Raw genomic sequence first — 13003 nt, 5'->3', positions numbered from 1 at the left:
CACTCTATGCCATGTAAACTCTGTGCTTGTGGGGGTTTTTATGGTCTGACACCCATAATGAAATCAGCATAATACCTCACAGAAGCTTCATCAAATCCTACCTGGATAACTAATAGTAAAAGAAGAAGCTACTTAGTTAATGAAAACACCTAAAATACCAACAAGAACAAGAATTTATTTTGTAATGATGAATGGGTCGCGGTACATTTTTCAATTCTGATATTGCATTGTGTTCCACATCACTCCTATTTCTATACCCACACAGTATATGCCAAAACAGTAGCCTGATCCTCACTGAAACTCAAAAACCCCGTTTGACATGAATGGCTGTGATTTCTACTTACCAGAGTAAACTTATATATGTAATATCAACATCTATCACGTTGATAGATACATATGGATCACATGCATCAACACCCACATATAAAAAGTACCCATACTGAAAACTGGATACAGATAAAGGTTTGTGGAAGAGTACCATCAGCTGTGAGGATAAAGTCCCGGTCTCGTTTAGAAGCGGAGCCGCACAGAGCGAAGGCTGGCTCTGCTGTCCCTGACAGACGGCCCGGCTGGGCCGCGCTCCCCGCGCCAGGGAAGCGCTGCCGCAGTGACGCGCGCTCGCCGCCAGGGGTCAGCCCCGGCCCCGCGGGACCCAAACGCCCGCTCCGGGAACGCTGACGGCTTTCGCCGGCGGGGCGGGCTCCGAGCGCACTGCTCCTGCACGGCTGGGACTGCGGAAACTGTTAACGTGTTCTTCAAGGTCACCCAAACTGTCCTAAACACCAAAGTAAGGCCGTTTTGGAACCAAGAACACGGTTCAGTCGGTTGCACTTAAAGTTGCGCTTCAAAAATAGTAACTGGCTAATCTACTTTCAGATTATTAAGGAACCGGGTCTCTGATCAAAACTTTCTCACCCTGAGCTTGTACCAACAGAAAGCACCGGAGATCCTGTCAATTCAGGATGCAGAGTGATCTTGTTTAGCTTCTTGCCTTCTCCCCAGAAAAGGTGAATTAGTATGTAGGCAAAAAAAGCTGCCTGGATTCTTGCCGGTCCACTGAAAACCTGGGCCTCAGCTGTCAGATGCTACAGATTCCCAGGAGTGCTGGAAGCACACCTGCTTCTGATCACGAGCAGCCTGCCTACTAAGGCTGGACTTGCTCTCGGTGCAGAAAAATTCACAGACTGTCAGTGTGAAAGGAGTGGCCATGTGGCAAATCCCTCTCCTTCCCAGTCTCAGAGAAATTCCACACATTCACTGAATAACTGGCATATTATTTACGCACACCCATAAAAGGTAACCATCATGTTTTCACGTTTTTCCAGACTTACCTACCTAATAAGTATTTTTCAGGACAAAACATTAAAGAATGTAATAATGTATTTTCATAATCGGAGATTTTCTGTTTGTTCAATTGCAGGCTTTGGAATTAAGTAGATTTGTGTAAATGTTAAGATCATTTTAAAGCCACTTTCTTTTCAAACCAATTTAGAATAATGCTAGAGGTCTACTACAGTAGATGCAACTGAAGCATCTCAGTTCTCTCTCAGAGAGATTTTTGTGGAAGCTTACTGGTGTGGGATTTTTGAATATAGACAGTAAATCCAATTCATATGCAGCAATTCCAATCTGTAACAAGGAGCATTTCATTCTAACATGGGTGCAACAGCAAGTTAGTTCTAACAGGCAGAGGTGCTTACCTTCACACTGTGACGCAGGAAAAAGGGGAGAATAGAGCGCCTTTTCCCACCAGCATTGCTTTTCCTGGCTGCCACTCATTCTCTGCAGATTAGTATTCAATATAGGAAAGTGTTTAGACAATAATCACACTTCATTATGCCATAAATAATATACTTACATGTAAAGGAGGAAATTCTGGTATTACAATGAATTTTCCTAAGTCTTACAGGTCACATTGCTCAATTTGTAACACCAATGGGAAATGACTGTCAAACTACAGTGGAACATCCATTCTCTGAACTCTTACAGCCAGTATGAACTCCATGCTGGGGCTCAGACTTTGCCCATAGAGAGTTATACGGATCCAGAAAAAAAAATTAATTCCAGCCCTACACTTTATAATCTAGAGAGAGCTACTGAAGAGATGGAAGTACAGTGAAATGTTAGCCAACATGACAAACAGTTCAGTGTAAAACAAAGCAGAGAAGACAGCAAAGAAAAAGCAGGAAAATTTCATGCTTGAAGTTTGGGAGGATGAATTAGCAGTACCATTACCCAACAGAAAAACACAAAATTGGAGAATTATGTGTTAACATGAAGAAAAAGAGGTTATGAGGATGATCAGTAATTTGTCTTTATGCTAGAAGTAATCCATTCACAAAGACTGCCAAAATACTCTCCCCTATTTTCATGCTAGCTTAACTCTATCAGAGGCCTTTCCTTTATGACATTGATGGACATGGCTAAAATAGCAATTGCTTGTCACAATAGACATGTCTCCAGTTTCATGGCTGCACCTGAGGTAACCCCGTTAGCCTTCAAAAGATTATGCCATTTTGTAACATCCTCTATAGATGTTAGAATGATTCAAAAAACAAATGACAGTGCAACTGCCTACAACAAACATTAACAAATGAGCTTCAACACTGACTTTCTAGCCAGCTTTTCCCTCAGTGAACTTGAAAATGTTTAAACATGGAAGATTAATGAGCATCCTTTTGTTCCTCCTTAACCTGCTGAAAAACTACACATCCATAGAACTTAAACTTACAAACACTTTTCCTTAATAAAGAGAAGCCCCTTAAACCAAAGGAGTGACTCAAGAGAGCTGTATTTAGAAACATGTCCTAGATTCAACTTATTTGAACTTATCCATGCTGGTTTCCTGTCATAAGAGCCAGGAACAGTCTTTCTGGAACCACCCTCCAAAAATTCAAACCCTTAATTCCAGAAAAGGGAGTTCTTAGGAACTTACTGGTTAGTCTTTTTTTAACATTAAAAAAACAAACAAACAAACAAACAAACAAACAAAAAAAAAGACAAAAAAGACAAAAAAGGGTATAAGCAGGACATAATAAGAAATATGTGCACTTACAAATACATTCAGTCATGGAAGCTTCACTCTGTGCTGATCATACATAGAGCATCTACACTCCACAGGCACAATGTGTTATTAATTTCAAAGTCTCTCCCACTGCTGCTGTCACACCTGTACACAGGATCAGCTGGATGAACCACAGCAGGTACAGGCAAAGCCAGCTTGAGTCTGGCAGGGCACAAGAAGCCGGGGCTGCTTCCCAGGCTGAGGCACCAGCAGAGCTCAGCACCTGCTCTGAGATGGCTCCGTGACTGAACTGGCACTGGCTGCTTCAGTCCCCTGTGCTTCCATCACAATTCCAGCACCTGCAGAGCTGGAGCAGGTCAGACTGCTCACAGCTCAGTGTTGATTTGTTTGGGAGGGGATAGAGGACACTTAAAAAATGTCTATTTCATACATTTATAGAAGAAAAAAATTTTCCAACAGTGTTGCTTTAGTGTTTCCTAGAAATGCACAGTCTCACACTGTGAATATTTTTGTGAATTAAAGAGACACTCCCAATCAGTAAATACAAAATACCAACTCCGGAATAGCATCATGAGTCTACCTTCCTTTGTTGGCAATATTTCTCTTTTAAAACAGGAATTTATGTCTCCTCCTCCTCTCTCACACATACTCATATATGCTTCCAGTGTTTTATGAAAAGTTTTATTAAATTTTCCAGCTAACCATTTAAATAGCTATTATATAGAATGGTTCTGATATTAAATATTGTAACTGGAAGTCTCTCCTCTCTGAAACTATTAGTATTTATTTCACTTTGTTCTTAAGCTGAACTCACAGACAGCAGGGCAAATCCAACTGCAATGCTGTTTTACTCCCAGTTTCGCTGCAGGAAAAATGACTGATGGGTTTCCTCTCTGGTTTCACAGCTAGGCATAGGGTAACTGAGGCTTCTCCCAGCTATTAGATACTAATTTGGAAACACCATCACTGACTAGTTGTACTGCTTCAGAATGCTTGCTGACAAGGACCATGGCTGACAAGGGTGACATTAGGCATGCAGAATGTGAACAGAATAAGCAAGAAAACTTCAGTATTGTCTGAATAAAAATTATCAGAAGTGTTACAACTGAGAAAAAATCATATTACTCTGTAAGCACATACTTCTTTGAACCTGCTCTGCAACCCCTTCTATCAGGAAGAATACAGCACACAAGTAATTCAGAAGTCAAAGGAGCAGTGAACCCATTGAGTCCCATTCCAAAAGATCAGGCCCTAATTTTAGTTCATCAGCCACCCAATGAAGATACACTTGGCTCAAGAAGCCAGTCGCAAATGAAAGGGAGCTGAGTCTAGACTTTACATTCTTAAAACCTATTGGCAGTTACTTCATTGTATTTCACTAAAAATTTATGTGCAAGGGACTCTATGAGATAATCTAGCCTCTACACTTACACAAAGCTGGAATCAATGCACTATTCCAACATTCTGTCTCAGCAAGGCAGAATTTCAACTGCTTCCATAAAAAAATAATTGAGCCTTACAGTATGACCCTTATCCAGTTAGAATTCTTATTCTTCAATTTCCCTTAGTGTGATTTAAAGTCATCACATCCAGCTCCTTTGTGTTTACTGGAGCCTACAGAGAACACAGCTTTTCCCTTATCTCCTCTAACTATAAACCTGGCTTCTACAAAACTGCTGCCTCTGCTCAAAGTCTCTCTTATTTGAGAAAAAATACCCCCAATTCCTTCACTCTGTTTTCGTAACTCGTGACCTTTGTGTTTTCTTCTCAAGACATCTTTCCTGATACAGGGAACCCGGTACTCCACTTTTACAGGTGAGTATTCCTGTTCATGGATCTCAAAGTTGCTGTCTTTTGCAGTATATCATTCCTGATTTACACTCAACTATGATCTATTTGAAGAGGCTTTTCTGTTTCCCTTCCTCACCTGTGACTCCTCCCATAGTGTTTGTAAAGAGAGTTATTATTTTATGTAGAAATTTTAGTTGCCCCTGCAGGATTGCATTTTATGTTTCAGACACTGCACAGATTTAACAACTTTTTGATTCTAATCCTGTCCTCCAGTGTAGCTGCAGACCTTGCCAGTTTGTTATTATCAGGGATTTTCATAAACATGCCATACACTAGAAAAATATAGACTCCATTGTCCTCCAGTAAGCTGCTGATTTCTTTTGAGAGTGCAATCTTTCTCATAAACCAACACTTGGAAACCTCCTGTTACTTACATATTTGGGCCATTCACAGTTTAAAGTACAGTTTAGGCAATTTATGAGTGTCATTGGTTGCATTTTCTGTGTTCCATTGTCCTCTCTGAAAGCAAGATTTGCTTTTTATATTTTTTCTATCTTCCATGTGTTCTCAAACAAATATTCTAGTAGGCTGCTCTTAAATTAGTTGCTGCTCTTCATGATACTCAGGTGAATACTGCTGTTACTAACTGAAACAGTGTAATATCTGTATTTTCATTAACAATGACAATAGATGCTCTAATCAATACCTTGGATATTACATTTTCATAGCTTTCCAAGCTTGTTAGTTACGTTTATCAAATATCTCTCCATCATCTTTGTGTTTCTCATTTACTCTGAGAACTTTCAGGCGTACCCTGTCTTTTTTATTTGCTTTGTTTAAACCTTGGGGTTCTCCCCTCATGATTTTTAACTGTTATTGTGAACTCTATCTTTTTCAAGTCCTTTCATACAAACCCTTCAATATCTCTGCAAAATAATGTTTTCTTACTTAGAAGGTTAGAGCTTAAGAGTCTTTGTAGGTGTTTTCATCACCTGCCATGATCAGCACTTACCAAGGACTATCTGGACCAGTCCTGTATTAGGTAGCCCCCAAACTACTATTTACAGTCAGTCCTTTGCTTTGTATGTGGATGACTCTACATGCTCTTTTTCCACTTGATTTCCCTGATTTTAAGGCACACAGCAGAACTGACGAATTCTGTCTCCCTCTTACTACTGCCTGGATTTATGACAGCTTACCTCCTACACTGCTGACCTCAGTCAGAACCAATGTTTATAAAACACCCCTCTTCCCTTCCTCTCTTGGAAGCCCTTTCTGAAGGGGTTATACACTTCCACTGCATTACTCCAGCCCAGCACAGAACCTCACCAAACCCCAAGGCCAATTCAGTAATGAGATATACAAACAGTTTTTGTCAGTAAAATTTCCTCATCCCCAAAACCAGTGTCTTTGGGATGTTCAGACCTTAAAACCCCACAGGTCCTTTTATCTATCTCAAGGACCCAACAGTATGAGCATTCTTTGAGCACACCTGCTGGACTGGAGCCCTTATAAAATCTATTGAGAGGATATGCAGTGTTGGTGTATTCACAGGCCATTAGCTGGTCCAGACTGTGTACTTACCCATGACTCCATAGCTAAACGGTAGGAGCATTTACTCAGAAGAAAAAGGACTGAACTTTGAGGTGAGGAAAGGGAGCTGTGTTTGTCGAGCTTTATTAGTTGTTTGGGTGACATGTGCTGGTGGTTTTTTGTAGAGGTTGTTTGGTTTGGAATTTTAATTGTTTTGTTACTTTCATTTTGGTTTTGGCTTAATTTTAGGTTTTTTTAATCTTCTAGCTAGATATATAAATATCATTCATGTTTGGAAAAATTTTACAGGAGCTATTTTCAAATTCCTGCTGCATAATGCACTGTAATTCTAAAAGAAGTGATCTAATATCGAAGGTAAGAGGGAGGAAACTGAACCAGATTCTCTTACAGTCTTGTTTATAAATAGGAGGTATTCTGACATGTGTGTTTCCACACCACATATATAACTCAAATTTAAGTGATGCAAACCAGAATGTGTTGCTGTTATACTGTGGTTTCTATTAGTATTTTCTCAGCCATTATTATTTTCAAAAATATTGGAGGTACCTCAGAACACAACTCAAACTTTACATTAGATGACTGAGTTAAATAATTACTTTCTGTCCAAAGTCAAGCACAGAAACATAGAAAGTTCCTTTTTTTAAAAAAAAAAGTTGTTACAAATATTGATCTATACTAATCAGTCCAGACCATAGTGCCTGTTTTTCCCCCATGCATGTATGTGTGGGGTGTCCATGGAAAAAAGTTTCTCCTATACTCCTAGGCTCCAGGTATTTTATATTGATTTTGCTTAATATTCATGAAAATAAATAGTATCACTCTTAAAAAGAAAAAAAGCTCTCGCACATCTTTTACAGACATTTAAGCACAATAAGAAATTTAAATAAATGCTCTTGAGCCAAAAAGCCAATTACCTTCAGACTCCAACTACGGGTGCTTAGAAAAGCCTGGGGTGTGCACACACCTTCTTGAGACATGGTAGATAGAGGGGGACAACTTAACCCAGGCTGTCTGAGCTTAGGGGGTAATCAGGCTCCCCAAGCCCCCCAGGAAGAGCTTTATTGCAAACTAAACTGGAATCTAGACTGCTAAGAGGGTTGTTGGCCCTTTGTACTTCTCAGTGGTTATTCACTTTGAAGCTATGAAAATGCCTACAAAATCATGTGACCTGAGCAAGGAAAGCAGTAAGTTTTCCTTTTGCACTTGGGAACTTAAATAAAATTAAACAACAGAGCTTTCTGAGCACTATTCACTACCAAAAGACCTTTCACAAGCCTCAGAGCTACCATAAACTATGGTACCACTGTACATACCAGCCACTTACAAGTTCTTGAATGGATAAGTGGTTGAAGTGAAGATGAGAATAAGCAGCCTCACAGAGCACTACACATCCAGAAAGAAGATCTGAAAACGGCTGGAAGGAACTTCAGACTCGTGCTGTCACAAATAACTGTATAATCACTTGTTCATTCATTATGCCCTACTGCATGATGAAGTTAGATTTCACTTACTCCTGGTATAAGGCAATTCCAGAATCTGTTCTGACTTACAGCCTAAGTTTATTTATTTTTTGATGACTCTTTATGCAAGGCCTGGCACCAACACAGAAACTTCCCAGACTCCAGTAAAGATTTTTGAAGCCATTTCTTCTCTGTTAACTTAACAGAGCAGCAGGAACCAAGATGTCTAGAAAGGGTCTGGAAAAGTCATAAATTTGTTTCTCTTGTGCAAGCAGCAGATAGCAACTTAGTGATGCTGGGAAAAGAAGCAATTAATTTAAAAGAGGATGACAGAAGAAACAAATGAGGAAGAAGGAAAATAAGAAAGTCTGATTTTGTTCAACAGAAAGGTGAGCTTTAGTTTTAGCAAGAGAAAGGTTAGCTTGCCTATGTATGCGTTAGTGTTTCAAACTTATAATTGAGAAATACGTAATTGCACAACACAAGCTGGGTGCAACTCTTCAGCTGAAAATGGAAAAACTTCCTCCAAATGTAAATACTGCAACTGCTGAGTATGTGCAAGAGGAGGCTGAAGAGGAAAAGAAAATGTAAGATGTAAAGAAAAGAAAATGTAAGATGCAACTTATACCTATCCAGACAATATCTCTGCACTGGCCACACATCTAATTTATTTTGATAGTTAAATGTTTCTACTCAAGAACAGAGGGAGCTCACAGCAAGAAAAACTCAGGGTATTTTTGGCTAGAAAGGATTTTTTATCTTCATTATTACTTAATTTATGGCTACAATTACCAGAAAGAAAACTCTGAGCTTAACCCATAGTTATGCTGAGGCTTTCTTATGGTATTGTGGTATGGACAGATGTTTTGCATCCACTTTTTTTTTTTTTTGGTTCTATGCTGACAAGAGGATGCTTTAATTTCCAGACAATCAAACCTTTTTACTGGTCTTTCTTTGCTGAAGTTTACATCCAGTAGTTCAACTCCAAATTCTTCTACTTGGAAGAAACTATATATTGCAAAGACTGGCTTCAGATCTTTTTCTTCAGAATTTTAAAATATGTTTCAATCAAAATCAGTAATATTTCATTACTCAAAATTTATGCACATTTTAACATTTTATATGTAAATCAGATAACCTAAAAAACCTACGGTAAACAGATTTTTAAAGTCACATGAGTGTACACATGCATATATTTCTAAAGGTATGCAAGATGACACCAAAATACCTGAAGATGGTTAATTTTTCACAGAATCACAGAACAACTGAGGTTCAAAAGTAACTCTGGAGGTCATCACGTCCAACTCCCCCTGCTCAAGCTGGGCCCAGTAGAGCAGGCTGCCCAGGACCTTGTCCAGATGTCTTTTGGAATCTCCAAGGATGGAGACTCTACAGCCTTCCTGGGCAACCAGGGCCAGCACTCAGTCACCCTTACAATAAGCAAGTTTACTCTTATGTTCAGATGGAACCTCCAGTTTCTCTACAAAACTGTATTTTCTAGAGATCTATACAATCACAAACATTTAAACTGAAGTGTCACATGACAAACTGCTGGTTATCAGCTGCCAGCTGCAAATTCTGTAATTTTATATATCCACATACCTCTTCATGCTCTCCTGAAGAAACAGGATTATCCTCGTACGTGGGGAAATGACACCCTGCTTTACAACTGCAAAACCTGCCAGTCTCCTCACGTGGCTCCACTATTCTGCAGTTTACTTTAGAGCTCTCCACCACTCTCCCTTCTAGAGATTCTTTCATACTGCATTCTAAACAGGGATCTTGGTTTCCTACTGGCAACATCCCGGCCGACTCTTCTTGGGAATCCAATGATGTCTGTGCACTCTTCTCCATTCCAGACTTTTTTAATCTGGGAAGGAATTTTCCAGATTCAAGCTCCGATTTTCCATAATAATGCCCTTCTTTTTCTGCATCTTCTTCCAGAGGTTTGAGATCTGCCTGTGGATCCTCAAATACATCTACTTGAGGAGGGACAGCCATACCACCCTCATCTTTTTCTGACTCAAATTCTGACTCGCTTCCACCACCTGGAGAAAGTTCAGATGCAGAAATTGGGCGAAAGTGAGTCCTTGGAGAAATCCGTATAGCCCTGTACTGCGTTCGATCCACACCGCATATCCTGGGGTGTAAAACCTCACTGTCTGAATCAGAGCACAGAATAGACTTAGGTTTAAAACTAGGGCTGAAAGATGCAATTCCTTCTGGCTCAAACGAACACTCTACGTGAAGAACTTGTGAAAATGGATTGTTCAGGTCAAAGGAAGAGAATGAGTATTCAAGCCCTGGTTCTTCAACTTGAAAGTTACCACAAGCTCCCAGTAAGTCTTCATGGAAGATAAAAGAAAAACCCTTATTTAATCCATTATCTCCACTCTTTGATTGCTCATTCTGTTCAAATGATACAAATGGCCTCCACAATTGCCTGTGGCCAGGGGCAAAGCTATTACCTGGAGTCATAAAAACATCTGTACCAGCTATTGTCACCACATCAGAAGCTGCACATTGCAGCAAGCTCCCCTTTGAGTGACCAGGTGGCACCACTGCCCATTCTCCATCACTATTAAATGTTTTGAGCTCCCCATATACACCACCAAGTATAAATGAGTTTTCTTTATCCTGGTTAACATCCCAGGGTTTTGATGGTGTAGTATAGTCACCACCATCAACTTTTGATAAATCATTTGAGACAAAGGCTCTCTTCTCTACATTCTCCTTTTGACCTTCCCAAAGGTGATACTCTGATCTTTGCACTGCTTTATTGGGTTCCTGAAGGGTTTCAACTTTTGCTTCTGTATCCAAACAGCAGCAATAGTTATTTACATCAGTTGAAAACAATTCATCTTCTATTCCTTCTATTTCTACCATCGCTGTAGAATTTCTGTCTGTCATATTTGTCCAAATATCTTTAATAACCCCTGAGCTGTAGCCATCTCCATGTGGACTGCTTTCCCTACACCCTTGTGTAGTTTCATAGTCTTTACTTTCTGCTTTTTGTTCTAGCTGAATACCACAGACAGATTCTAGCTTAGATTTCTTTTTGAAAATCAAAGTGGGCATTTCTCCTAAACTTCTAGCTTGTTGCTGGCAGGTTTCTTCTGGCAGAAAATCTAGAATTTCTTCATCTACATAATTCGAAGACACTCTAGGAACTACATAATTAATATCTTCTGCATTAAATTGCGTGGATTCTTCATACGGAATATTTATAGTCTCATTGTCTGAACGTGTTTCTTCCGAGTGTGACCATGGACTACAGGTTCTTGTTGAAAGGTTAGAACAGTGTTCATTTTCATCAAAGGCACTATTTTTGGTCCATATTAGCAATCTAGACTGTGTTTTCCCAAGAATATTAGCAGTGCTACTAGAATCTGCATTTTCATTTCCCAAGTTGAGTGTTTCAAAAGAAAATGGTAAAACAGAGTTACTGCATTGCACTTCAAACACTGAAAAACAAGAGTTTATACCAGACCCTTCATTAATATCTGAAAAGAGCTCTTGATTGCCAGCAAGCATGTGTGAATTAAGCATTGTGCTGTCTAGAATGGGGGAGAATCTGATTGGAGAATCTCCTCCAAAACTTTCCCCATCTGCATCACCAGAACTAGAAGATGAACAGCACTCCCAAAATTGAGCTAAATTACTAAGATCTTGCAAGAACCACCCTTCAGCACCAACAGAGCTGGTCGAATCAGTCCATATTGCACTTTCCCCTTGCAACTCCATTCCATCTAACACTATGCAACATTCTGCCTCAAAATCAGTTTTTTCTTTACTCTTCTGTCGAATCATATTTAAAATCCGACTCTCCCCTTGCATCGTATCTGAGGCACCAGGATCCAACATGGATTGATCAATATCCACTTCATAGAAGTGCGTTAGTTCTGACAGATGAACATCATCTAAATACTTGTCGTCCTCTGGTTGAGAACATATTGAGGTCCCAGCGAGGTCAATATCCTCATTTAGAACTGCAGGCATTTCTACAAAGTGACCATCGATGAAAGTACCTGCTGCGAGGTATGTTTTATGAGTATTATTGTTGCTAATACAAAGACCATGCACTGACTCAGACAACTCTTCTACAGCCTCTGGTGTTACTCCACATATATCTTCTCTGTTGCGGTATGTAGTCTCCAGCTTGCTTTTTCTGCTAAGAGGAACGAAGTACTCCGTAATCGGCTCAGTATACCACAAGGGCTCTTCTTTATATTCCTTTTCATTTCTACTGTCTAAATACAAATCTTTTCCATCACTACCACCAGCTTCTTTTCTTCCAATTTCTTTTAATGGCCTTTTACCTCTTTTGCACAGTTGTTTGATGGACCCGCTGCTGCTGCTGCTGCTGCTTCCGCTGTGGACTTTTCTGTCAATCTTTTCACCAGATTTCACTGACAGCCTGCTCTGCCCATTACGCCCTTTTTTACTCCGAACCTCTCTTGTTTTGTGTCTTACTTTAATACATTTCATTGATGCCTTGTATTCACCTTGATTACCACTAGAACTCGAGCCAGCCTCACTGGATCCGGATGACCAGGAGCGGGGACGCATCTTTCCTTCAGACTTATGTCGGACTTGCTTTTTGTACAAAACAGGCTTCTCTTCAACAGTGTTGTTACTAAACTTGTTTTCTTTCTCGTTTTTACTCTTCTTCTGCTGGGTTCTTTCCTGTACAGTGGCAGTTACTTTATTACTTCTGTCTTTAGTTACTTCACTTTCACTATTGCAGTCCTTTGGAGAAGATGTATCCGTGCTAGTTGGTGGAACAGTGGATGAAGATGAGGAGCTAGAGTAAGAGCATACTTTGGATTTATTCCATACAGTCATAATTTCCTGCAGGCAAACTGGCTTTTCAGAAAGAGGAGGAAATGCTTCATAGTACCTGAAAGCAAAACAAAAGGGACATTTGGATAGTAGAGCTTCAAATAATCATTAAGATTAGAAAGAATTACTAAAAACACAGCATAACACTACCAGTCTAATTAAATCTAGTTTCCACTACATATGCACATGCCACCTGTTGCGCTATTTGAATGATATCAAAGGGAAAATTAAAAAGGAGCTTTAAAAATGCTTATATTAATATATGTTTAGAAATATACTGCACACAAGTAAAACAATTTCCTTTTCAGAGACTACCAAACATCACTGTAGA

General features: G+C 39.7%; 1 protein-coding gene across 13 annotated transcripts in view; it reads right to left on the bottom strand.

Moving 5' to 3' along the window:
* KIAA0232 (KIAA0232 ortholog) overlaps positions 1-13003 on the bottom strand; it is a 63472-nt gene that overhangs the window by 3822 nt on the left and 46647 nt on the right. For 9 of the 13 annotated variants that reach the window (XM_033513664.1, XM_015624343.3, XM_033513665.1 and 6 more), the window contains 2 exons: positions 9433-12730; positions 1701-1782 (listed from right to left, as the gene is read on the bottom strand). In XM_033513664.1, the coding sequence (XP_033369555.1) occupies positions 1701-1782; positions 9433-12730 (3380 nt within the window). Of the gene's footprint in view, positions 1-1700; positions 1783-2935; positions 2944-3055; positions 3170-9432; positions 12731-13003 lie in introns of all 13 variants that reach the window. The other 4 variants (XM_033513668.1, XM_015624349.3, XR_001520955.3 and 1 more) reach the window with 3 other exon arrangements.

The sequence above is a fragment of the Parus major genome, chromosome 4 (assembly GCF_001522545.3).
Source record: "Parus major isolate Abel chromosome 4, Parus_major1.1, whole genome shotgun sequence".
NCBI lineage: Eukaryota > Metazoa > Chordata > Aves > Passeriformes > Paridae > Parus > Parus major.
Note: the sequence above shows the minus strand (reverse complement) of the source record. Positions and strands in the feature narration are given on the sequence as shown.